Genomic DNA, 25,084 nt, shown 5'->3' with positions numbered 1-25,084 from the left:
AAGGCCCAGTAAAGAAAAATACCATAAAACTTGGGGGAGCGGGTCAATTTGAAGGAAAGAGTTAAACAAGTTCTATAACTCCACGGTGTCTCTGAATGTCCTATTTCTCTAACCCTACCACTCTAGGACTGAGAAAGATGGGGCATCAACTGGAGTGGACACCGTCTGCACCTACCATCCTAACCCCGTAGGCCCTGGACTGAACATAGAAGAGTTGTACCAGGAGCTGAGTCAGCTGACCCATGGCGTCACCCTGCTGGGCACCTACACCCTGGACAGAGACAGTCTCTATGTCAATGGTGAGTGTCTGTGTTGCAGCGGGAGTCGCCTGCAGTCCCCTGTCTCCCTATACCAGTAATTCTCAAATGGAGGCAGTTCTCAGGGGACATTTGGCAATGTCCAGAAACATTTTCATGTCATGACTGGAGTGTGCTAATGACATCTAGGGGGTAGAGGCCAGGGGTGCTGCTAAAGATTCCACTGTGCACAAGGCAGCCTCCCACCATGAAACATTATCTAGACCAAAATGTCAACGATGTTGAGGTTGAGAAATTGCTGTACACAAATTCACAGTTCTGGTACAAGCCCAGCTTAACACACACCACAGGAAGTTGATTTTCTTTCCTTTTTCAACGCCTGGAAGGAAATGTTTCCTTCTCCTGTTGGAGCCAGCAAGAACACGTAGACTCTCAAGAGAGAAGTGGGTGATGTGGGGCCCTGCAGTTAAGCCTTCCCCAGTGGGCAGCAGTGCCCAGTTCAGCTCTCACTCTACCTTTTTCTCTCCATCATGACAACTTAGGGCAATTTTCTAAGTTTCCATGGGCCAGACAGAACAAAACTCATGAAACTTTTCATGAAAAAACACCAGTACACCATGAATCATAACTGTTTACACAACACTGTTGACAACAAGGCCCCTGACAGCAGTGCTAACACCGAGAACAACTCTAATAGTGGCTAAATCTCACCAAAAGATTATTATGTACCAAGAATTGTCTTTATTTCTATACTAGAGGCCTGGTACACAGAATTTGTGCTCTCGGTGGGGTGTGTCCCTCAACCAGGCCTGTGCCCTCTCACAGTCCAGGAGCCCCGCGATCGATTGCCCCAAAGAGGTAGGCCCTACCCACCCGGCTGGGCTCCGTGATGGATCACCACAGCAGAGGGAGGCCCAGGCTACCCGCTGCAGCGCCACCGTGGGGTAGCCTGGGCCTCACTCTTTGGGGCAATCATGGAGCCCCCCCAATTGATTGATCACCCCGCCGGCCAGTGGCATGGGCCTCCCTCTGCAGGGTGATCATGCAATTGATTGCGCCCCTGCAGAGGGAGGCCCCGCCCACCTGCCTCAGCCCACCTGTTGGTGGCCTGGGCCTCCCTTTTTGGGGTGATCATGGGGCCCCCAATTGATCAATCTCCCCGCCAGCTGGTAGCAGAGCCTCCCTCTGCGGGCAATCATGGGGTGATGGCGGGGGCCCCCCGACCAATCACATGGCACCTGCCTTGGCTGGCCTGGCGCCAATGCATGTCATAGCGTGGTCGTCGGGAAGGTCATCCAGACAGTCGTTCTGCTGTTCAGTTGTTGGGTCAATTTGCATATTATGCTTTTATTATAGATTCCCTATTCATCTTACCCTAAACCCTGTAATTATAATGCTCATTTTTAGAGAGCCATCATGCATTCACACAGGAAGTCATTTGCCCGAGATCATCCAGCCATAATGCATTGGCAGAGTCAACTCTCGAACCCAATGTTGAGTCTAAACTCCAAAGATCCTATCCACAAGGTGACCAGACAGAGAAAGCCTCAAATCTCAGGACCAGAAGGAGTGTTAAATGAGCATGAGCTCAACAATCCAACCTAGTGTTTGACTAGTTATCATCTTGGAATTCCTTTTATATATGGTTTGAAATATACATTTATATTAACAACAGCACATCAGGCTCTGTGTCCATAGCAGATTGAACTCTAGGATTGGGACTGCCTTAAAGCAATGGGTAATAGTATGGGAATTGGTGACAGATCTCTGTTTTGTATGATGCTGAACAAGTCATGTAACCTCTCTAGGCACTAATGTCCCTTTAATAGAAAAAACATACATACCAGGCAGGATTGTTCTGAAAATTAAATTAGAGCACAACAATAACCCAAGAAAATCCCAGAGCTCCTCTCGGTCCAGTCTTTACTCAATCTCTCACAGAGTATCAAAGGAGATGCAATTCATGACCCAGAGAAACACTCATGAAAAATTCCCTTTTCCCCAATTCCTTTCATGCTCCCAAGTTTTACACCATCCACCTGACCTCCAAGTCTCCTCGTTTTTACTATCCCACCTCATCTCCAAATTTTCTAATATTCCCCCAGCACATGTACATTCCCTTTCCTCCATCTTGCTCTACTTTTACCTTCACATAACACTCTCTTAAGCTGCTGCAGTTTTCTCTATTATACATCACAAAAAGCAGAAACTAAGCGAGAAAAATAAAATTATACTATCATAAAATATTGTGACTAGAGAGAAGGTGACAGAAGAAGGATAAAATTACCTTAATGGATTGAGAGAACACAGATAAGGCTTGGAGCACAAATTTGGTCATTAATTTGCAATATTACCCTTGTAATATGTTCAGCATTATTTCTGGTGCATAGTACATTCCCAATAAGTAGGAAGAGCTATTATTGTATTTTTATTTTGGTGATGATAATAATGGTAATGATGTTGATCATTATTTTCAAAGGACATAAAGGCACCAAAGGAAATGTAGCCATTATTGTTCATTTATGAGTTTCAAAAAGTTGTTAATGAATTTCATTTCTAGGTCCACCATCTACCTTTTCTTAAATCTTTACTCTTTTCTCCCTACCTGCAGGTTATAATCGTCGCAACTGGACCCCTGCCACAAGCAGTGAGTATTTGAAACTGAAACTTCAGTGCCCAGCAGACCCTTCTGCCCCAGAGTGCATTTCTCAGGAGAAAGCTACTACTGTACCCTACAAAGTTTCCAGCTTCAGCCTCATAGCAGCCCCTAGCCCACCCAAGGTCATGCTCTGAGTCAAGATAGAAGCCCAAATTCCAGTGAACAGTTTCTGAATCACATTCCTTCAGGGTGGGACTCAATTATTTTCCCCATGTTTTATTTTTTTTTCTCAGCTTCAGTGTCTTCTACATTCTGTCAAGAATCTTTCATGTCTCTATTACCCATTCTCAGGTCTACAGGTTGGAACCTTCTCTCTGAGTTCTACAAAATGTTACCTCTGCATGGTCTGGTCCCTGTTTACCATCCCGCTTGTCCCCTCGCTCTCTCCATCACTCTGTAGGTTTTGGCCACATCAGACATTTGTCTACTCTTCTAGTGTCCTAACCTTTGTCTGGCCTTTATACTAGCCTTTCCTGATGATCAGCTATTCCTGCCTCCTTATTGCTTTGCAGTTCCACCATCACCTTCTCTGAAAGACTTTCTCAGACCGCTTTACATGAAGTAGCACTTCTCCTGAATACATGCCTCGTTTCTCTGTCATATCACCGCGAGTATTTCTTTCATGAATTTACTACCATTTGGTTTACTTAGTCTTTATGTATTTGTCACCCTGGAGCTAAACAACTAATAGGCACTCACTTTATATTTATAGATTGAATGAGTGGATGAAAGTAGCAAACTCTGTATATATCCACATCTGTGGATTTTCTTGGAACATACAGAAAATCATTCAGGATCTTAGTCATGAATTTGAATCTTGCCCTGTCTCCTTGTCTTGCCCAGATGTGGATCTGAGAGCATCTGAGTTTTTAGGAACCTAATAGGGAGGTATGATTTTTGCCATGAAACCTGTCTTACCTTAAGATTTATTTTAAAAATTAAGTCCCTGGGTGTGTTACATGCTTATGGCATGACCTAGGCTGGGTATCCCTAACCCTTAATCCTGCTGTGTGAGTCTGAAGTTATGGGATACAAACTGGTGTCCTATAATTTGAATTTTGCCTTCAGACCTATATTTTGTAAGTCATGAGACTGCAAATGTTGTACATGTTTTAAACAGATATGCACTTTTCAGTTCCTCACTGCTCCACCCTGATCAACTCAACCATTTATGTAACATGCCTAGCTCCTGCAGGCTTTAAAATATGTGACATGTGCTATATAGATCAAGTCATTCTATGACTGATGATTTCATCTTTTCTTAATCATTCAAGATTTGTTCTTAATCATTGTTTTTCAGAAGTTTGGTTCTGATGTGTCTGGCACAGTTTTCTTTATACTGTTTGGAATTTTCTAATTTTCCAAAGAAAGTTGGTTCTCAAGAAAGTTGGGGAAATTTCAGCCACTATTTCTTCAATTACTTTCTGCACTAATCTCTTTCATTCTCATCCTCCAGTGAATAGGTGAAAGCAAACCAAGTGTCCGTTTGTCAATGGACACTTGATTTGCTTCCACCTATTGGCTATTATAAACAATGCTGCTATGAACATGTGAATTCAAATGGAAAGGTCTCTATTTTTGAGCCAAAAGGCATCATAGCTGTGCCTTTCTTTGTCTGTGGGACTTGGATAAAATTTACTTTCTCTGAGCCTCCGTGTCCCCCATATGTAAAATGGGACTGGTAACACCAACCTATCAGGTCTGTGATGTGGGTGAGCTGAGATGCTGCAGGTAAAGTGCTCAATACAAAGGCTGGAACACAATTATTGCTCTACAGATTCTATTTGTAGAGGGTACAGTTGCCCAGCTCAGACCTCTGGCCTTTTGATTCTTCATACTCTAGCCCCCTAGGTGACCATACAGGGTTTTTTGTTTTGTTTTGTTTTTTGTACTAGGGCACTTTTGAGAAAGAAATGGGGGTTGAATTAATGTTTACACAAGAGCAACATGATTGTCCATGGAAAGCCAGATGTGGACTCTCTATCTAAAATCCACTCTGCAAAGATGGTCAGTGAAGTTGAGGCAGGGATCATTCTCATGGGAGAAACAGCCTTGACCACTCAGCAGTTGCACATTCCCTCATGAAGTCAGAAGACTATGGGAGATTCTGCCCCAGGGGGCAGCAGACTGACTTTGCTTCTCTTCTTTCACCATAATACCTACCAATTGCTTCTCTTTTGGCACATTAGGCTGAAAAGAGTTGAGGTTCTTTTTCCAGCTAAAATTATCCATCAAGTATAGAGGTGCCTCCCCCTTCCTAAGTTTGGCAGGATGCAAGGGTGACATAGTTGGGGCATCTTCGGCCTGATTGGCTGGACACTGAGGCCAAAGTGACAACCCTGGGCCCACCCCTACAGCCATCCCAGCCAGAGATCATAATGAGTCCCCCTTCTTCCTTTCCCACTGCAGGCATGAGCCCTTCTCTGGTGTCCTTCACCCTCAACTTCACCATCACCAGCCTGCGCTACACAGAGGGCATGAGGAACCCGGGATCTGAGATATTCAACAACATGGAGAGAATCTTGAATCGCCTGGTGAGAGCCCCTCCAAGACCCTCTCTCCAATACCTACTTTTGTCCTGCCCAGCTCCTTGGCCCATCTGCTCATCTCTCTCTCTTTCATCCCCAGCTCAAACCATTGTTCCAGAACAGCAGTATTGGGCCCTTCTATTTTGGCTGCAGATTGACCTTGCTCAGGTGAGAAGTTCAGAGTAGGCAATGTGGGGGGCTGACCCTGAGCTGGACCCTGACGTTCTGCACCCACTATCCTAAGGAGAGCTGACCACCAGTTTCCTCTCTGGCTCACATTTTTTCCCTGATCATAAAATGGAAAATCCTTATAGTCTTTCCTTCCCAGGAAGTAAGGTTGAACTTTTCAGAAAGATCTTTCTTCTGGAACTCATTGAGAAATCACCTTATCAATCATGTCAGCTTCGTCATGATAAAGCAGTGATTTTCAACCAGGAGTGATTTCGCTCCCAGGGGATATTTGACAATGTTGGGAGAAAATTTTTGTTATCACAACTCAAGGGTGGGTTTGCTACTGGTCTATAGTGAGGGAAGCCAGAGAGACTGCTAAATATCCCATAAGACACAGGACAGTCTCCCCGGGCCAAGATTTATCTGACCCAAATGGTACTAACGTTGAGAAACCTTGTTCTAGAGTATGCATTTTGTCACATTTAGTCTAATAATTGACTTATCTGAAATACCTAACAAACACTCCCTTTTCCTACCATCCCCCAGCAGTGACCAAATCCTGACCAATCAAAGATGGACTTGGGATGTCTGCTACCCCCAGAGGGATTATTGAGCAATAAAGCATAGTTGTTATACAGTTTTATTTGACGTCTGCCACATCTATGTTCAAATCCTAGCTTCCCTATTTCAAGGTTGTGTGATTCGAACAAGTTACCTAATGTCTCTGTGCCTCAGCTGTCTCACCTATCAATCTGAGTGTCTCAATCTGCTTTTCTGCATAAAACATTTAGCCCACAATTCTGCTGGATGGCCACTTGGGCTGGATTCTGCTGGGAGATTCTCCTGCCTGGGCTGGCTCAGCTAATCTCAAATGAAGCTTATTCATTTCTGCAGTCAGCTGCTGGCTGGGACATCTCAGTTCTCCTCCATATTCTCTCGTTCTCCAGCAGGCTAGCTTGGGCTCATTCACATGCTCAGAGTTCCAAGAGCAGCAATAAATGAGAAGCCCTAATGCACACCTGCTTTTCAAGCCTCTGCTTGTATCTCGTTTGCTAATGTCCATTGAACTGTCCTGTGGCCAAGCTCAGAATCAAGAGATATGGAAACAGACTTCACTTCTAATAAAAGGGAATAATTTGTGATCATTTGTGTGAGCACAGTAAAAATTAAAATGAAAGGTTCTTAGTAAAAAACTTAACATGTGGAGAACATGCAGTAAATTACTCACTGTCTTTCCTAGAACTAGGTACTAAGAATAACTCCAGCATGTGGGAACCCACCCTGTGTACTTGGGTCACCTTACCCCTTGTGTGATATCTCCCAATCACTGACCTTTTGTCTGAGGATGGAATCCACAGCTCCAAAGATATTCACCATTGTCCCTCAGCCATGATGCTATTATTTTACTTTTCTACTGGCCCTGAGATTTTTCTGGCTCTGGGATACCACACAGCCTCATCCTCATCCCTAGCCTAGGCTGGTTGCTTGGTCTCAGTGTTGCCTTTAAAATGCTCAATCATTGCAAAATCCATTCATACCAAGAACTCTGGCCCTTTTAATACTTAATAAAACGTGCTGCTTTTTATTACCTCATTTGACAGATGAAACAAGGAGCCACAGAGAGGTTGAGAGACTTACCCAGAGTCACCCAGAAATTAAGTAGCAGAGCTGGGATTTAAGCAATATGACATTGCCTTTTTCCACTTTATCCTATTCCCTGGTGTCTTCTTCTACCCTCTCTGTCATGCTTCTCTTGTTAAGATGTATGTTGCCTTGTTATGATTGTGATTTTAAAGTTTAGCACAAATATCAACATTCTGAGATGCTATATCCTCTCTGTTCAGAGACCTTGGCTGTCCAGTTTATTTCTAGCCCTCCCCCAGGGCCAAGGCCATTTCAGGCTGCCCACCCTCCTGCTTCTCTGGGCCCTGACCTATAGTCCCCACCTCCCCATCCCTGTGTATCCTCCCTGCCTAGGCCTGAAAAAAATGGAACAACCACTGGAATTGATGCTGTCTGCACATACCGTTCTGACTATGTGGATCCTAAGCTGGACAGAGAGCAGCTGTACTGGGAGATGAACCATGGGACCCATGGTGTGACCCAGCTGGGCTCCTTCACACTGGACAAGGACAGCCTCTACATCAATGGTGAGCATCCTTTTTGTAACCATAAGTTGAAGCTGAGAATCTGCACCCACTCATCCTATGTGTGGTCTTCTGCCTGAGCAATTTCCTTTGATGTCTGAAGGAGCCCCATAGACCCTCCAGTTTGCAAATCCTTCTCTTTCCATGGCATCCATGCATTCCACAGAAATGATTTGTATACTTGTCTGAGACACAAAAACCTTTCTCCAGACAGATGAATGACAATATCCCTGTGGCTGAAGCAAATGCAGATTCAAGAGGCTGACTATTTATCTGTCTCCCTGCCAATATCTCAGAAATACCTCTAGACCCTGAGAAGCACAGTTGGCAAACAAATGCTCTAGAAATGTTGGTATAGGTATCATCCCAAATAAATTGCAAACCCATGAAGGCAGGGACTGGGTCTTTGATTTCTCAGTCCTTTAGGAACAAGGTATTATTGCTTCTGAATCATTACTATTGAACTGTGTAGACTTGAAGTCTGAGTCTGGGGTAGGGGCTTATGGTCCTCAGCCTGTATCTTGGACATACCGCCCTTACTTGTATCCTAGTACCACCTCCTTTTCTCATTTCAGGTTATACCCATCAGACCTCAGCTTCCACTCCCAGTGGTGAGTACTCAGGGCCCTGATGGCTAGGTGCTCCAGGCCCCCTATGGACAGCAACTGATTCCCCACCCCAGGGCCTTGGCAGGAGAGGAAGCCAGAGAACCCGGTTATTTCACTCACGTACTCTACATCAATGGCTTGGGCTGGACAGGAAAGCTGCACAGAGTCATCCATGCTACACTCAGGGTCCCCATTCTTTCTCCAGACCATTTCTCTTCAGCTACCGTGACCTCCACTCTCTTCCCAAGGACCTCGCTGGTACCAACCCACTTCTCCAGCTCCACAGGTAGGTGACTTCTCTTCCAGCTCCTTCTAGAAAGCCTCAAAACTGGGACCCGGAAAGTGAGGAAAAGGCTGCTGTTTGGGGAACCTGGAGCTGCCATGGGCACCCTCTGCTCTGCTCTGAACTCCTCAAGAGCAGAGAATGTGAACTCCTCATCTGTCCCACTGTTGACCTTTGACAGTTTACTTATCCTCTTGGTGCCTTCGTTTACTTACCTGACAAGTGGGAATAGTAATACTTCATAAGATCATTATGAAGTTAAATGAAAATGTATGTAACAACACCTAGCACTGGAATTACCAGAATATTTAGTTCAGCAAATACTATTGGGCATGTGTTCTGTGCTGGGCAGAGGGGATAAGATGTTAAGTCAGGTGTGGTCCCGCCCCTCACCCAGCTTATAGTGTATTGAGAGAGACTGAAATTAAACATACAGTGACAATTGATAATAACTATGGAAGACAACCATGTTGTTCAGAACTCGCTACTTGCCAGGCCCTATCCTATTCTTTTTATTTCTAACTTTTCATTTTGATATAAATGTAGTTTCACAGGAAATTGCAAAAAAGTGCAGAGATTTCTGTACTCTACCCAGTCTCTCCTCCATGATTAACATATTACATAAACTAGAGTCCACTGTCAAAACCAGTAAGTAAATTGACATTATTAGATCTACAGAACTCCAGTTTCAGGTTTCATTATTTACATGTACTTGTATGTATGCGTGTAGTTCTCTGCCATTTTATCACATATGGAAACTTTTGTAACCACCACCGCAATCAAGATACAGAATAAGTCACACCCACCCAGCCCAACCCCTGGACACTACTAATCTATAAACCATGTCTACAGTTTTGTTATTCTGAGAATGTTATATCAACGGAATCATACAACATGCGACCTTCGGCAACTGCCTTTTTTCACTCAGCCATAATGCACTTGAAATGTGCTAACTCCCTTAACAATCATTTAACCTCCATAATTTTCTTACAATAAGGAGTATGATTCTCCTCATTTGACAGTTAAAGAAATGGAGATACAAACAGGTTGAGTAACAAAACCCTGGTTTCATGCTGATGAGGGGCTATGTTGAAACCAACATAGAATTTACCATATGAATTATTTCTAAGTTCACATTCATAATGTTGTGCAACCATTACCACTGTCCCACTCCCAGGACTTTTCAACATTTCAAATGGAGATTTGGTCCCCATTAAACACTAACTTCCCATTCCCCACCCCCAGTCCATGGTATCCTCTATTCTACTCTCTCTATGAATTTGACTGTTCTAAGTACTTTACATAAGGGGAATTATACATTACTAGAGGCCCGGTGCACAAAATTCATGCACGGGGTTGGGGGGTGGTGTCCCCTCAGCCCAGCCTGCACCCTCTCCAATCTGGGACCCCTAGAGGGATGTCCGACTTCCCGTTTAGGCCCGATCCAAGTAGGATCAGACCTAAACGGGCATTCGGACATCCCTCTCACAATTCAGGACTGCTGGCTCCCAACTGCTCGCCTGCCTGCCTTCCTGATTGGCCCTAACCACTTCTGCCTGCCAGCCTGATCACCCCCTAACCACTCCCCTGCCAGCCTGATTGATGCCTAACTGCTCCCCTGCCAGCCTGTTTGCCCCTAACTGCCCTCCCCTGCAGGCCTGGTCACTCCTAACTGCCCTCCCCTGCAGGCCCAATCACCCCTAACTGCCCTCCCCTGCAGGTCTGATCCCCCCCCAACTGCCCTTCCCTGCAGGCCCGGTCGCCCCCAACTTCCTTTCTCTGCCGTCCTGGTCACCCCTAACTGCCCTCCCCTGCAGGCTTGATTGCCCCCAACTGCCCTCCCTTGCAGGCCTGGTCCCTCCCAACACCCCTCCTCTCCTGGCCATCTTGTGGTGGCCATCTTGTGTCCACATGGGGTCAGTCATCTTTGACCACATGGGGGCAGCCATCTTGTGTGTTGGAGTGATGGTCAATTTGCATATTATTCTTTTATTAGATAGGAGGATTAGATAGGATAGAGGCCTGGTGCATGGGTGGGGGCCGGCTGGTTTGCCCTGAAGGGTGTCCCAGATCAGGGTGGGGGTTCCCTTGGGGCATGGGGCAGCCTGAGCAAGGGGCCTGTGTTGGTTTGCAGGCTGGCCACACCCCCCAGCGACCCAAGCGGAGGCCCTGGTATCTGGGATTTATTCATCTTCTATAATTGAAACTTTGTAGCCTTAAGTGGAGGCCAAGGCAGGCCAGGGCTGCGGAAACTTGGCTTCCTCCATCACCGGGGGCAACTCAAGCCTCCTGCTCTCTCAAGCTCTGTGGCTGCCATCATTTTTGTTGGGATTTATTTATTTTCTGTAATTGAAACTTTGTAGCCTTAAGCGGAGGCTAAGGCAGGCCAGGGCAGGCGGAAAGCTTGGCTTCCTCCATTGCTGGGGAAACCCAAGCCTCCTGCTCTCTCCGTGGCTGCAGCCATCTTGGTTGGGTTAATTTGCATGCTCACTCTTGATTGGCTGGTGGGCGTGGCTTGTGGGTGTGGTGGATGCATGGTCAATTTGCATATTACTCTTTTAATAGATAGGATGAGTCCTTATTTCACTTAGCATAACATTTTCAAGGTTTATTCATTGTGTACCATGTATCAGAAGTTCATTACTTTTTATAGCTGAATACTATTCCATTCATCTGTTGATAGACACAGGTTGTTTCCACCTTTTGACTATTGTTTTCAATAGCTATGAACATTTGTGTTCAAGTGACTGAGTCCCTGTTTTCAATTCTTTTGTGTATATACCTAAAGTGAAATTGCTGGGTAATATGGTAATCCTGGGTTTAACTTTCTGAGGAACTGATTTCCATACAGCTCTACCAGCATTCCCACCAACAATGCATGAGGGTTCTAATTTCTGCACATTCTCAGCAACACTTGTCATTTTCCTTAAAAAAAAAATAGCCATTCTAATGGATGTGCATGTTACTGTAACATCATCTTGCTTTGCTCTTTATATAGCATTCTGTCCTTGTGTCCTAAGGTAGTTTACCTGCCTACTTTAGACCCCTGCTTCTTCAGATCTGGACCCTTCATCTCGGTCCCCAGAAGTTGCCTGAGAGCCCAGCCCAGGTCTGACTCAGGCATGGCCTCCTTTTTCCTTCCCTCTGCCATAGCAGCTGTTTCTTTCCTGGTGCCATTCACTCTCAACTTCACCATCACCAACCTGCACTACGAGGAGGACATGCAGCACATGGGCTCCAGGAAATTCAACATCACAGAGACGATCCTGCAGGGTCTGGTGAGACCCTGCCCACTGATGCCAACTCCACCCACTTTACCCTTGCCCTACCCAGTAATGTCAGCCCAATCCACCCCACTTACGCCCCCACCTCACCATCTCTACCCTGTTTACCTCACCAATGTCTCAGCTCCTCCTGGCCTCCCTCAGTGGTTCCTTCTCACCTCCCCTCTCCTCTCTTATAGCTCAAATCTGTGTTCAAGAATAGCAGTCTGAGATTACTCTATGCAGGCTGCAGACTAGCCTCGCTCAGGTGAGACGCTGCCTCCCAAGAACACAGCCTCCCTGGGGTATGGGACCCTAATTTATGGACTCCATGGCTTTGTCCATATTTGGTACAACTACTGCCCATGGATACTAAGCAACAAAAATACCTACAACAGCAATAACAGCATGTAAAAATTACTAAAACCAGGCACTGTGGTGTTACTTTATATTTAATCTCATCAGTCCTTGCAACAACCTCATGAAGCAGGAGCAGAAGGTGAAACTGAGGCTCAGAGGGATTAAGGAACTTGTGCAGGTTTCACAGAGAAATCCCAGCATTTTGGGTTGTAGTTCCAAATACCTAGCCCTTAAGCAGCCCTATCTCCTCTGCCCACATTATGACCTTGTAGGTTGTGGAAAATACTAATCTGACAACCTTTCTAAAGGAACTGGCCCAGAGGATCTAAGAGGGGAAGAAAAGCTAGTATTACAGAGAGAATGTATGCTTCTAAATAGGTCAGACTCAGCTGAGGGGAGCCTTCTCAGCCCACGGACGGCTGGGGGTTGAGGTGGACACAATCCCCTAAAAAGGCCTAAAAAGGGCATCTGGACATTCCAGACTGTGATGGAAATGGGTCAACACTGGTATAATATCCAATATACATTATCAAAATTATAATATGTATTACTTAGTGTATATATGTATATATATATTACTAGGTATATGTATAACAGGCATAATATATAATTTACAATAAGAAAATATAAGTAAACACATATAATTATATATGTTAGACATATGTTTATATATGTTTATGTAATATATAATGTAATTAATATATATATATACATATATATATAAAATAATAGGTGTAATAAAAATTGTGGGGCTCTGTCACACACCTATTGCTTTCCTAGGCTTTTCTCCCAGGCCTGCAATAGGCTTGAAGCCCCGTGGTTTTCTAGTTATTCCTTTATGGAGGTTATTTTCCTGAAGGCAGCAGATTCCTTGTTAACTAGAATTTCCCAAGTTCCTGTCTTAGAGGCTGGCAAAAAGAGGGAGGGAAGGATGGATGGTGGAGAGTTGGACCACCAATGTAGAGGTTCTCACCAGCTCTGAGAAGGACGGGACAGCCACCAGAGTGGATGTCATCTGCACTCACCGCCCTGACCCTGAAGGTCCTGGACTAGACAGAGAGCAGCTGTACTGGGAGCTGAGGCAGCTGACCCATGGAATCACCAGGCTGGGACCCTACACGCTGGACAGGGACAGCCTCTATGTCAATGGTGAGCAGCTGCAGTGTGTTCTCTTCCTCTCCTGGTAGCCTCTGCCCTCTGACTTGAGATCACACTTCCTGAATGGCCTCTAGGGCCTTAGCCAAGTGCACTGAATGATTTGTACTCATGCTTTCTTCTTCATCTTAGACTGACTTCACCCTCAGGGTCTTCTCTCCTGATGTGAGGGTGCTGTTGGAGAACCCCCAACAGCCTCTTCCCCATGAAACCCCTTCCACTGCACTGACCCGTATTTGGTTCCCCACCTCTCCCTGAACCCTTACCCTCCCTTGCTCTTGCTATAGGTTTCACCCATCAGAGCTCCACACTCATCACCAGCAGTGAGTATACAACTGGTGTCCCAGGGTCCCCAACACCAGGCAGGGACAGAGCTGAGCCCTCCTCATGCCCACAAATGTCCTTTCCAGGAGGGAGGAGTTCCTGGGAGGGCACACATTACTTACTGTCCCCTCTTCCCCAGCTCTAGAGGGGATCCCAGCTCAAGCCCCACATTCAGTAAGCCCAATAAATAATACCTCCTGCTGGCGTTTCTGCCATGTGAGTGCCTGTCTGCTTTCACTGACGAGGGCTTTTCTGCAGCTCCTGGGACATCCACAGTTGACCAAAAGAACTTTGGGACTCCATCTTCATTCTCCAGCCCCACAGGTAAGGACCAGTTATTGACACATCCATTAGAGAGTGTTTGATGAGTATAAACATCTCTGACATTATTCACTCAAATAAAGATGGAAAGTCATAGTAAATGTAGTAATAATTAGTCAACAAACTTTATTGAGCACCTACACTATGCTGGATTGGGAATACAGCAGGGAATATGAAATTTAAAAAAAATCTCTGCCTTATAGATTTCATATTCTTTTGATACAAGAATATATATTATTATTATTATAGTAATGGTGATGGTGATTATAATAATGATGGTGATGGTAGTGGTGGTGATGATAATGAAGAGATGGTGATGATAATAACGGTGATGGTGACAATGATGTGGATGATGGTGATAATAATGGTGATGGTGGTGATGATAAAGATGGTGATGGTGACAGTGATGATGGTGGTGATCAAAAGATAACAGATAATATCTGACATTACTGAGTATTGAATGTGAACCAAGTGCTATGTTCAGAATCTAGTATTATTTAATATGCTTTTAACAACTTTCTACTATTATAGGCAAGAAAGGCATGGAAACCTTTTATCACTCTAAATCCTGTTGCTTAGTTTTAAAAGTAAACATATTATACACTCTTGCATTTCTTCTGTATTTGAACATTATGTTTATTTCTATTGACCTCGGTATTAAGTAAACCTGTATTGAGCAACTGTGTCTTCCTCCTTTGTGCGCCTTAGTATCCACTGCAGTGACTTGCTCATGGTAGGTCTATAGGAAATACATGGCTCTCCCGGGAAACAAAGGAATGAAGTGTGATGTATGGAAATCCTCCTTTCCTTCCCATTCTAAACTTTAATGACTGTCTGATTCTACCCAGTACAAATGTATGGCATCTGTGTCACCACTCCCGACTCCCTCATCCATGACAGACATTACTAAATGATAATAGCACCCATTCTTTCTGAGCTCAAGACAGCTTCAGAATCCTTACAACAAAACACCCCAGGGAGTTGCTGCCATGTCAGTTGGAGTTGTCTCAGGACTCTGGGATAAAATTCAAGGAAATTAAGTCCCTAGATGATGTGCATAAGGCTCTTTGGTTTTCCTGGGAGGCATCTGTGAGTTGGAAGTTTTCAGTTCAGGCTCAGCTTGGTCATAACTGAGAATACTAGTTTTATCCACATCTGCTCATACTTCTAACTAGTTGCCTGTGAGGTTCAGCCAATAGGAGGCATTGGTAGAACAGTGGTGGACAGGGCAGGAGAAGAGCCAGGGTATTTCTTCACCTCCCTCTCTTCTGCTTCATGTAGCATCTTCAGCAGGGGCTGTGTCCCCTCCATGGTCTCAGCAATCTCTGGTATGACACTCTCTCCTCCCTTTGTCCCATTAGCCCTATGGGGCTGGGAGATTCTTGATTTTGCTAATTCTCTCTGTGTTATCCTTTCAGTATTTTTGTATTAAATTCCCTCTATTGAAATACCCAACATAAATTCTATTTTTCTAACTAGAAATATATTTGCACAGTGGTGATAGTACATAATTGGATGTTATACCGTATGCACCAATAAATATTCACTCCAAGAATGGATGAATGAATGAACTAAAATTGTAACTAGAAACCTGGGGCATAAGTCTGGTCACATAACAGTGGATAAAATCTTGGTGTCACATTAGGGACCTACAAATCAGAGCTCCTGGGAGAAGGACCAATTCCAGATACCAAGAGCATTGGGTATGACTTACATAGTGAACCCTGCCTGCTCTGGATTAAGAACCAAGTTGGGTGGATTCCTCTGGTGCAGAAATCAGAGCCCATATGTGTGAGGGCTCACAGGCTGCAGGCTGGACTGAACAGAGAATCCTACCAGGCTCAGGATAGGGTCTCTCATTTGCTTTGCAGTTGCAGCAACAAGCTCTACCCTTGTGTTGTTTACCCTCAACTTTACCATCACAAACCTGCCGTACGTGCCAGACATGGGGCACCCAGGATCTGCAAAGCTAAACATGACAGAAGAAGTCCTGCAGTCCATTGTAAGAGCCCCAAGATGCCTGCTTCCCACTCCTCCTCACCCCTGCCCTGCCCCCTCCACTTCTCCTGCTAACCTCCCTCTTATTTGTCCCCAGCTTGATTCTTTGTTCAAGAACACCAGCATCGGCCCACTGTATTCCACCTGCAGACTGACCTCACTCAGGTGAGATGCTCAGGAGTGGATGTTCACATCCCATGCCTCACAGGTTCAGTTTCTGTTCTCCCCCCTGTGCATGTTCCCCACCTGCCCAGTGTAGCAGGCTCTAGGTACCTGTGATGTTGCACCTATTGAGCCTCCTCCCAGTTCCTGTTTCTCTGGCTTCTGTTTTGTCTTCTGAGAGGTCCTAACCAAGGTGTAGAACATCTCCCAGGAGTTAAAGCCTTGTAATTTCCAAAATTATACTTAGGAATATTAAAAAGCAAAAGTGAACAGCCCTTGTGGCATGCACATTTCTTAACCCACATTTAAGGTGCTCAAAGATGATATAAGATCTTGGCACTGCCCCCACCTGAATATTTTCCCCCTCATCTGAGAGTGGGGTAGTAGGAGACTGGGACATGAAAGGTGAACATTGTGCTAACTTGAGGTTTAATCCACCTTCTTCATCTATTGATTATTAATGCTAGATATTTTGTCTCATTTTATTTTATTTTTTGCCTTCTAAGGAAGATTATTTCAGCTTTGTGGCTTTTCTAGATATTTCATTCTTGCAGTCTCCCTCATCATCAGTCCTGCATATGTCCTTTTACCTATGTTCCTCCCCACCCCCAGGCCCGAGAAGGATGGATCAGCCACCAGAGTAAATGCCATCTGCACCTACCACTCTGAGTCCACAAGCACTAGGCTGGACAGAGAGCAGCTATACAGAGAGCTGAGCCATGAAACCCACGGTATCACCTGGCTGGGCTCCTTCACGCTGGACAGAAACAGCCTTTATGTCAATGGTAAGTGGAAGCGCTGCCGTCAGAGTTTCATTGCACACATTCTGGATCTTCCGTCCTCTGCAATGTGGAGAAGATTTGACCTTGTCCCAAACTGGCATACTCCTTTGGTTGTTTTCCTTAGGAAGAGGCATCCATTCACAGCTTTTCCAGAGATATATTGAGAGGTCAGACATTCAGAGAAGGGGGTTGGGGACAGATGGCAGAGGGATGAAGATAACCTGATATAGAATTTCTTCCTCTGCTCTAGTGGTATTCTTTGGGGTTTGTCTTTAGAGTCTTCATTTTGAGGGTGCTTCAGAAATACTGCTTAAATAGATTCATAGATACTCAGTGGGCCCAGATTCTTGACACTTCCTCCCAACCCCCACTTTTATAACTCTTCCCCCTCTCTCTCCCTCTTTTCTGCAGGTTACACCCAAGCCCTGACTTCCACCTCCAGCAGTGAGTACTAATTTGGGTCCCACTATTGCTTAGCCTTGGGGCCCATCTCTTCTCTGTGCTATCCTAACCATACTTCTCCAAGAAGGGAAAATGTCAGAAAACTTCCATTTTTCCACACCTTCACTCTCCCACTCAGGAAAGAGAAGCCTGACACAGGTTTGAGGACAAACTAGATAAAAGTCTGAAGGTCCCATGGCGGGCCATCTTTAACTAGGGAGGCCCTCATCCACCATATTTGACTCACTGTGTTTTCTTTTCAGTTGCTGTGGCTTCCACCACATCTCCAGCAACTTCAGCGACCCCAGTACCAGTCTCCATAGGTAGGGGCTTCCTCTATGTAATTTCCCAGTAGAGAGCCATGACCATTTCTTGATTCATTCAGTAAGTATTCCTTTAGCACTTTCTGTATAAAAGGCCCTGGTAATGCAGAAACAATCAGAATAGAAAGAGGCCTAGTCCTTGATGGGCTTCCAGCAAGAAAGGCAGACAATAAAGACTTGAGGGTACAAACAGGTATTAAATTAGATCAGAATGGCCTTGGGTGAATTCTGCAAGTGTGGGGGAAGGGGGATTCTTTCTCTACGCTTTTAGTTTTCATTTCCAGGAAACAAGGGAACCGCATGAGCTCTGTGTATACCTAGAAATGCTCCCTACAGGTCCTGGTCAGGGATTTGGGCATTTACTGGTTGGAATAGGGCCAGCTTTTTCACTCCTGGGCTCCCACTGGCTCATGATAGATTTTGATAACACCTAATGTCCTGGATGAGGTCCTAGATGAGCTGTCATTGCCTCTATATTACTCAAGTCTATCGCACTCATCAGTGAGGGCCTCCTGAAGGCATTCGGACTCCTGTTCCCTCAGGCCAGAACTAGTGGTCACTGTAGGTGGGATCTGCCTATGGTCCTAGGTGGAGGGATTAGTAGCACAGACTCTGGGACCATAATGCCTGGATTCAAATGGTGCTCTATCGTTTAGAGATTGTGTGACTTGGGGCAAATTATTTAACCTCCCTTGGGCTTAGTTTTTACTTCTGTAAAATGGAGATAAGAATACTGTATTTCTCCAAAGGGTTTGCCTCAAAGCTTAAATGAGTTAAAATGTAAGTAAAGCACTTAAAACAGGTCCTTACCCATAAAAACACAGTGTAAGCATTTCTTCAAACAATTTTAAAAAATCAATAAATAAGTGGATCTCATAGAAATAATGTAGATGAAATTTTAAAAAAACACCTCAGAAAAAGAGGGTATCTGTCTAGAATTTTAGCAAACCGCGGGGTCATACATGTTTGCTTTCTGCTTTATGATGAATTTACCTCCATAGTGCAATTTTTCATACTTGTCCTCAGCGCCCCTCAGTTCATGCTGATATCTGGGAACTCATCCCTTTAAAGCTGCCTGTTTTGGAAGAGGATACCCCTCCCCAATGCTTGATGATTTGATGACACACATGTGGGCTGCCTCATGCTCAGGCACACTGAGCAGAGGGTGGGCTCAGTAGGCATCTCTCTCCTACCTCCACTGCAGGCACTGTTCCTGCCCTGGTGCCATTCACTCTCAACTTCACTATCACTAACTTGCACTATGAGGAGGACATGGGTCGCCTTGGTTCCTGGAAGTTCAACACCACCGAAAGAGTTCTGCAAGGCCTGGTGAGAGCCTTGCCCACCTCACTCCTGCCCCAGCTACTGAAGCTGGCCCACCTAATCCCTACCACACCCATAGAACTGACCCTGGGCTACCTCACTCTTGCCCCAACCACCAATGCAAGACCCATCTACCTAAGGGCCCTGTGGAAGTAGACTCCACCCATCTTATCTTTGTCTCCATAGATACAAGCCCAGCCCATTGATGCCAGCCCCATCCATATCACTTCTGCCCTGCCCACCCACTTACTTCCCTCTCCCTCTTCTACAGCTGAGAATCTTGTTCAAGAAAAGCAGTGTGGGCCCCCTCTACTTGGGCTGCAGACTGACCATGCTAAGGTAAGACCTTGGAATAACCAGTTAGGGCAGCCTCAGATGCTCTTAGATCTAAAGAGTTTGGTTCGACTCCTTCTTGCCCTTCCTATCCAGGTCCCCAGCGGAAGTGGGATTAAGGAGGCACTTGTTCTAGGACCAATGCCTCTTTTGATTGTACGTCCCCCATCAACTGTCTCCAGATTCTGCAGATGCCATCAGCAGGATTGAACTCTTAGCCTGATCATCCTTCTGAATTCCCTCCTCCCTTCATTTCAATCAGTGAGGGCATTTCCTTTAGGTTTTCAATTCCATCCCCAGGATTTTTTGAAGCCAAATGTGTCTCTTTCACTGGCTTTAATCTCAAATTTCAGCTGCACACGTGTCTCAAGTATGAGCTCTCCTGTCCTCAAGCCTTGAGGATGCTGGTTTCTACCTTGCAATTTAATGGTGATTCTCTCACCCACTGACTCTGCTTAAAGACCTAGGCTGGCCAGAAGTTGGTGAGCTCAGAGAATCTGAGTCTGACTTCTTACCTCTCTACCAGCCTCCTCATTTCCTATGGATCATTCCTTTCTGCCCCCAGAAATGTCAGGACCCCTCCCTAGGAACTCACTTTATTTATTGTCATCCCCATCATCCACTCTTGCCAGGCCCAAGAAGGACAAGACAGCCACTGGAGTGGATGTCGTCTGCACACATCGCCCTGACACTGTGGTCCCTGGGCTGGACAGGGAGCGGCTGTACTGGGAGTTGAGCCAACTGACCTATGGTGTCACTAGCCTGGGCCCTTACACCCTGGACCAGGAAAGTCTCTACATCAATGGTGAGGGGTTGCCATTTTTTTACATCTCAGCAGGTTGCACATTCTCCATTTTTCCTTTTCCTTCATCCCTCCCTCTCCTCATCTTATCTTTCTCTACTTGTGCAGGTTACACACACCAGACTCAGGCAACCACCCCTAGCAGTGAGTATTCTGTGGTTTAGAAATCTCTACAACCCTTCAAGTCTCAGCCCTTAAGAATGGAAGAGACCAGGCGTCCATTGCCTCCATGCCCCACCCCTACTCCACCCCAGCCTCCAATAAAGAGGGACCATTACCATGACCACCTCCTTCTCTGGTATCTCCAAGGTAATTTGATGGTTCCCCACTCCAAGCTTATGTTTATTTTCTCTCCAGTGTACATGGTGACCACAGTTTCTGCAGGGATACTGATTCCTCTCTCCAGTTCCATAGGTAAGCATTCTCTTCTCTCAAAATGCTTCCAGTCACTCCTTTTGGGTTCTAATCACAGGACAGAGAGAAGGGGTGCAGTAGGTGGCATATCTCCAGCAAAGCCAAGGCTGACTACCCAGGCCCCTGCAAATTTCTTAAATACCAGTCCCACCCTAGCACTCAGAGTCCTAAGCCATTCTCTATAACCTTTTTATGAAAACTATAGGTAGATCCTGAATTCCAAATTATCTCACAAACCTTGGAAGAATGAAAAGCAGAACCTCTCAATCTACAGCGGGAAGGCAGGGAGGTTGCGGGGGTGCTGTAAGAGATCAGCCAAAGGACTTGTAAGCATGCATATAAGCATAACTAATGGATATAAGACACTGGGGGGTGGGGCACAGGTAAAGGCATGTACTGGGGGCTAGGGGAGGCGGGGGGGAGGTCAATGGGGGGGAAAAAAGAGACATATGTACTACTATTTGTAATACTTCAAACAATTAAAAAATAAATAAATAAAAAATAAATTCAATCAACAAACAAACAGATAAATAAATAAATAAATAAATAAATAAATAAATAAATGTGATATAAGAACCTAAAAAAAAAAAAGAAAAGCAGAACCTCTCACTGAGAATAGATTTGCCAAGTGGCCAACTTGCCAAATCAGTAAAGGATCCATTCTCCAGTTTACCTACTTGACCAATGGCTTGTTTTAATGAATATTCTTTGTGAATATATTGAATAGATATGACTTTATTCTTACAATAACTTTATGAATCTGTTCATTGTGAATATACACAGTTGACCCTCGAACAACACGAGTTTGAACTACACAGGTTCACTTATACATGGATTTTTTTTGTCAAGAAATACCTGTATTGTTTTTTATCTGCTGTTGGTATCCCTCATAACTAAATGGAGGGGTGCTGAGTGAGCTGGTAGATCTTTGGGCTATGTGCCTGCATTCTGTAGCAAGGTTAAGCTGGGAGCATTTTTCTGTATTCGACTAGTGTTTATCTTGTGTGCCTTGTAGATGAAATTGCAAATGAGCAAACATGAAATTTACATTATGTTCAAATTGTTTTCTAATGTATTCAATGACCCTGGGGCAGTGGGGGGGGGGACATATTTTTCAAAACACACATTATAGAAGAACTGACTACTTAGATGAGACATAGATATTTTCTGAACTATTTGAAAGTTCCAAATATCATGATGTTTCACCATTAAAAATTCCCCAAGAATCACCCAAAATTAGAACATTGTCTTGTGTGATAAGACATGATACCATTACCACACGTCATAAAATAAGAATACTTTGGTAGCATCTAATATGTAGTCCATATTCTAATTTTCCCCAAAATCTCTCTTTTTCCTGGGTGTTTTTTTTCACACCGGGATTCCTCAACTCATATTGTCTTTTCAGTGTTTTTGACTTAGAGTATTCCTACTAAGAACCCCCAATTTCATTCTGTTTTTTAATCCTGAAATTGACTTTTAAAGACAGCAGAACAGAATTTGGCTTTGTATGTTTGCTTTAAATATACTCTCAAATAAGAATATACTTGAGAGGATTATTCATAAAATAATTCTTACTAAATCAGTAAATTGAGTAAATTGGGAAGAATATTTGTTATTTATCAAATTGCCCTTCAGACAGTTTCTCAAATGAGGCATTGAAGGGTGAACCTGCCCGGGAGGGTCCTCAAAGGTACACTGGTAGGAGGAAGAAACGGCTCAAGCCTGGATAAACTTGTGGTCTCTAAGTGTCTGTTTCCCACTTACACCAATCCAACCCAGCATAGGGTTTTGAGAGATTTTCTGATTGAGCAAAGAAAAAGATATGACCACCAGATGGCAGTAACACACACAAGATTTATTAGGCAGCACTTAGGTTTGCATTGGGGGAGGTCCCTCAGAGCAGCCACCTTCAATGAACAAAATAATGGAACAAACAAAATAGAAACAGTCATAGATACAGCGAACAGATTGATGGTTGCCAGAGGGGAGGAAGATTAGGGCATTGGGTGAGAAGATTAAGAAGTACCAATGGAGCACAGGTGGGGTGGCTCAGTTGGTTGGAGCATCATCCACTACATCAATGGGTTTGATTCCGGGTCAGGGCGCATACCTAGGTTGCAGTTTGATTCCCAACGCGGGGAGGGCGGGGAAGGAAGTACAGGAGGCAACCAATCTATGTTTCTCTCTCACACTGATGTTTCTCTCCTTCCTCTCTCAAATAAATAGCACTTCCTTGAGTGAGGATTAAAAAAAAAAAAAAAAAAGAAGTACTAATTGGTACTTACAAAATAGTCACAGGGATATAAGTACATCATAGAGAATATACCAATAATGTTGTAATAACAATGTATAGTGCCAGGTGGGTACTGGAAATATTGGGGGAACACTTTGTAAAGTGCCCGAAACTAATACAAAATAATATTGAGTGTAAATTGTAATTAAAGAATGAAAATTTAAAAAGAGAAAGAAGTTATGGCATGGGGATCACTAGAAAAAGCAAGAGAACACTCATGGGAGGAGGGAATCAGAGAGGCTATGTTTCTAGGTGATGTCACTCAGCAGCCCAATCGAGGGATGGGGAGGTTTCTAGGTTAGACAGCTCTGAAGGGCAGCTGCTTTAGACATTTACAGGCACACTGCTTATCCTTTTTATGGCTACCCGATGGTAGGTACAGTTTTACAGGATATGCAAACCTGGCAGGTTCGAAATGGCTAAAATATGCTTGTTTGGGCTATGCTTAAAACAGTTGGACATATAAAAATCTGAGTTTAGTCCTGGTAAGCTTTTGAGCTAATGGATCTCAGCCTGCTGTGAAGAAATAAATAACCTAGAGCAGTGGTTCTCAACCTTTCTAATGCCGTGACACTTTAATACAGTTCCTCATGTTGTGGTGACCCCCAACCATAAAATTATTTTCGTTGCTACTTCATAACTGTAATTTTGCTACTGTTATGAATCGTAATGTAAATATCGGTGTTTTCCGATGGTCTTAGGTGACCCTGCTAGCGGTTCTCAACCTGTGGGTTGTGACCCACAGGTTGAGAACCGCTGCTGTAGAGCCTAAGACCATTGGAAAACACAGATATTTACATTATGATTCATAACAATAGCACAATTACAGTTATGAAGTAGCAACGAAAATAATTTTATGATGGGGGTCACCACAACATGAGGAACTGTATTAAAGGGTCGCGGCATTAGAAAGGTTGAGCACCACTGACCTAGAGGCTAATATACAGCCACCATCTCTGGATCATTAATATAGCACCCTGATACCATCATCTTTACTTTCTGCAGGTGGCCAAAGTTGGGAACCACGTGAAATAGAATATATCACTGCCTCCACTCCCTACCCCCACTCCATCTCCAGCCTCATATAAACAAGAAATGATACCCATAAAAAGCCCCAGTCATGGGCACCCCCTCCCTTTTATGTCCAAGCTGATGGGGTCCCTGGAGCAGGCAGGGGTTGTGTTCCAGTGACCCTTTTCCTCACATCTGGTCCAACACTGACTCAGAACATGGCTTCCCTTTCCCCTCTCCACTGCAGCTGCTGGCCCTGCCCTCATGTCCTTCACCCTCAACTTTACCATCACCAACCTGCACTACAGGGAGGACATGCAGCCAGGCTCTGCGAAGTTCAACTCCACAGAGTCAATTCTACAGTATCTGGTGAGAGCCCCCTGCTACCCACTTTTCTTTCTAATTTCCACTCCACTTCTCCTTGTTACAATTTTGGAGGATATAGAGGGCTAGGGAGGCAGGCAGTCCCAGGTTCAACATTTGGAACTGCCACAGATAAGTGATGTGACTTTGGAGTAGTGATTAGTCTTTGTGGTATTGTTTCCTCATCTGTGAAACTGAGACAGTAAATTATTTATCCCAAAGGGTCCTTTTGAGAATTAAATGTGGTATGAGAAGATTAGGGAGCTGTTGTGTTTTTTTAAAAAAACATTGTGCTTTAAATGATGATTAGTTTTATTCTTATTTTTTATTCATCCACTCCTTCCTTCTCAGCTTGAGCCCTTGTTCACCAACAGCAGCATTGGTTCACTCTACACTGGCTGCAGACTGACCACACTAAGGTGAGACCTCATCTCTATCTTGCCTTCATAGGTGTGGTAAGGTGTGGGCTGGTTGGGCTGGCCAGGGCCTAGACTGAGCTATGGGAAGTGAGGTGCCTCGAGCACAATATTTAAGGAGATGCTCACCTTCAGGTGCTAATCCTATGCTTGCACAACCCTGAGAGTTAGCATGTCCTTATATCTTGTATCTGGGTGCCTTGCTTACCTCACCCTATTCCCAGCCCTAGTGCTAGTGCTGTGTGCCCTGCTCACTCTAGACCATCCAATCAGACAGCCAGACTTGCAACACCTGAATGGGACAGACACAACTACAGTGTTAGTTAAAAGGATGTGGACAGGAA

General features: G+C 44.6%; 1 protein-coding gene across 1 annotated transcript in view; it reads left to right on the top strand.

Moving 5' to 3' along the window:
• MUC16 (mucin 16, cell surface associated) overlaps positions 1 to 25,084 on the top strand; it is a gene marked incomplete at its 5' end in the record, with an annotated part of 94,513 nt that overhangs the window by 32,118 nt on the left and 37,311 nt on the right. The window contains 20 exons of the mRNA XM_080675431.1: positions 127 to 299; positions 2,869 to 2,904; positions 5,326 to 5,450; positions 5,545 to 5,612; positions 7,593 to 7,765; positions 8,338 to 8,373; positions 11,807 to 11,931; positions 13,182 to 13,425; positions 13,719 to 13,754; positions 14,014 to 14,079; positions 15,948 to 16,078; positions 16,172 to 16,239; positions 16,849 to 17,021; positions 17,430 to 17,466; positions 17,723 to 17,782; positions 18,961 to 19,111; positions 19,377 to 19,444; positions 20,071 to 20,243; positions 24,209 to 24,330; positions 24,676 to 24,743. Coding sequence (XP_080531557.1) covers positions 127 to 299; positions 2,869 to 2,904; positions 5,326 to 5,450; positions 5,545 to 5,612; positions 7,593 to 7,765; positions 8,338 to 8,373; positions 11,807 to 11,931; positions 13,182 to 13,425; positions 13,719 to 13,754; positions 14,014 to 14,079; positions 15,948 to 16,078; positions 16,172 to 16,239; positions 16,849 to 17,021; positions 17,430 to 17,466; positions 17,723 to 17,782; positions 18,961 to 19,111; positions 19,377 to 19,444; positions 20,071 to 20,243; positions 24,209 to 24,330; positions 24,676 to 24,743 — 2,133 coding nt within the window. The remainder of the gene's footprint in view (positions 1 to 126; positions 300 to 2,868; positions 2,905 to 5,325; positions 5,451 to 5,544; positions 5,613 to 7,592; positions 7,766 to 8,337; positions 8,374 to 11,806; positions 11,932 to 13,181; positions 13,426 to 13,718; positions 13,755 to 14,013; positions 14,080 to 15,947; positions 16,079 to 16,171; positions 16,240 to 16,848; positions 17,022 to 17,429; positions 17,467 to 17,722; positions 17,783 to 18,960; positions 19,112 to 19,376; positions 19,445 to 20,070; positions 20,244 to 24,208; positions 24,331 to 24,675; positions 24,744 to 25,084) is intronic.

The sequence above is a fragment of the Plecotus auritus genome, assembly GCF_963455305.1.
Source record: "Plecotus auritus genome assembly, chromosome: 6".
Taxonomy (NCBI): domain Eukaryota; kingdom Metazoa; phylum Chordata; class Mammalia; order Chiroptera; family Vespertilionidae; genus Plecotus; species Plecotus auritus.
This window is presented reverse-complemented; position numbering and strand designations above follow the sequence as displayed.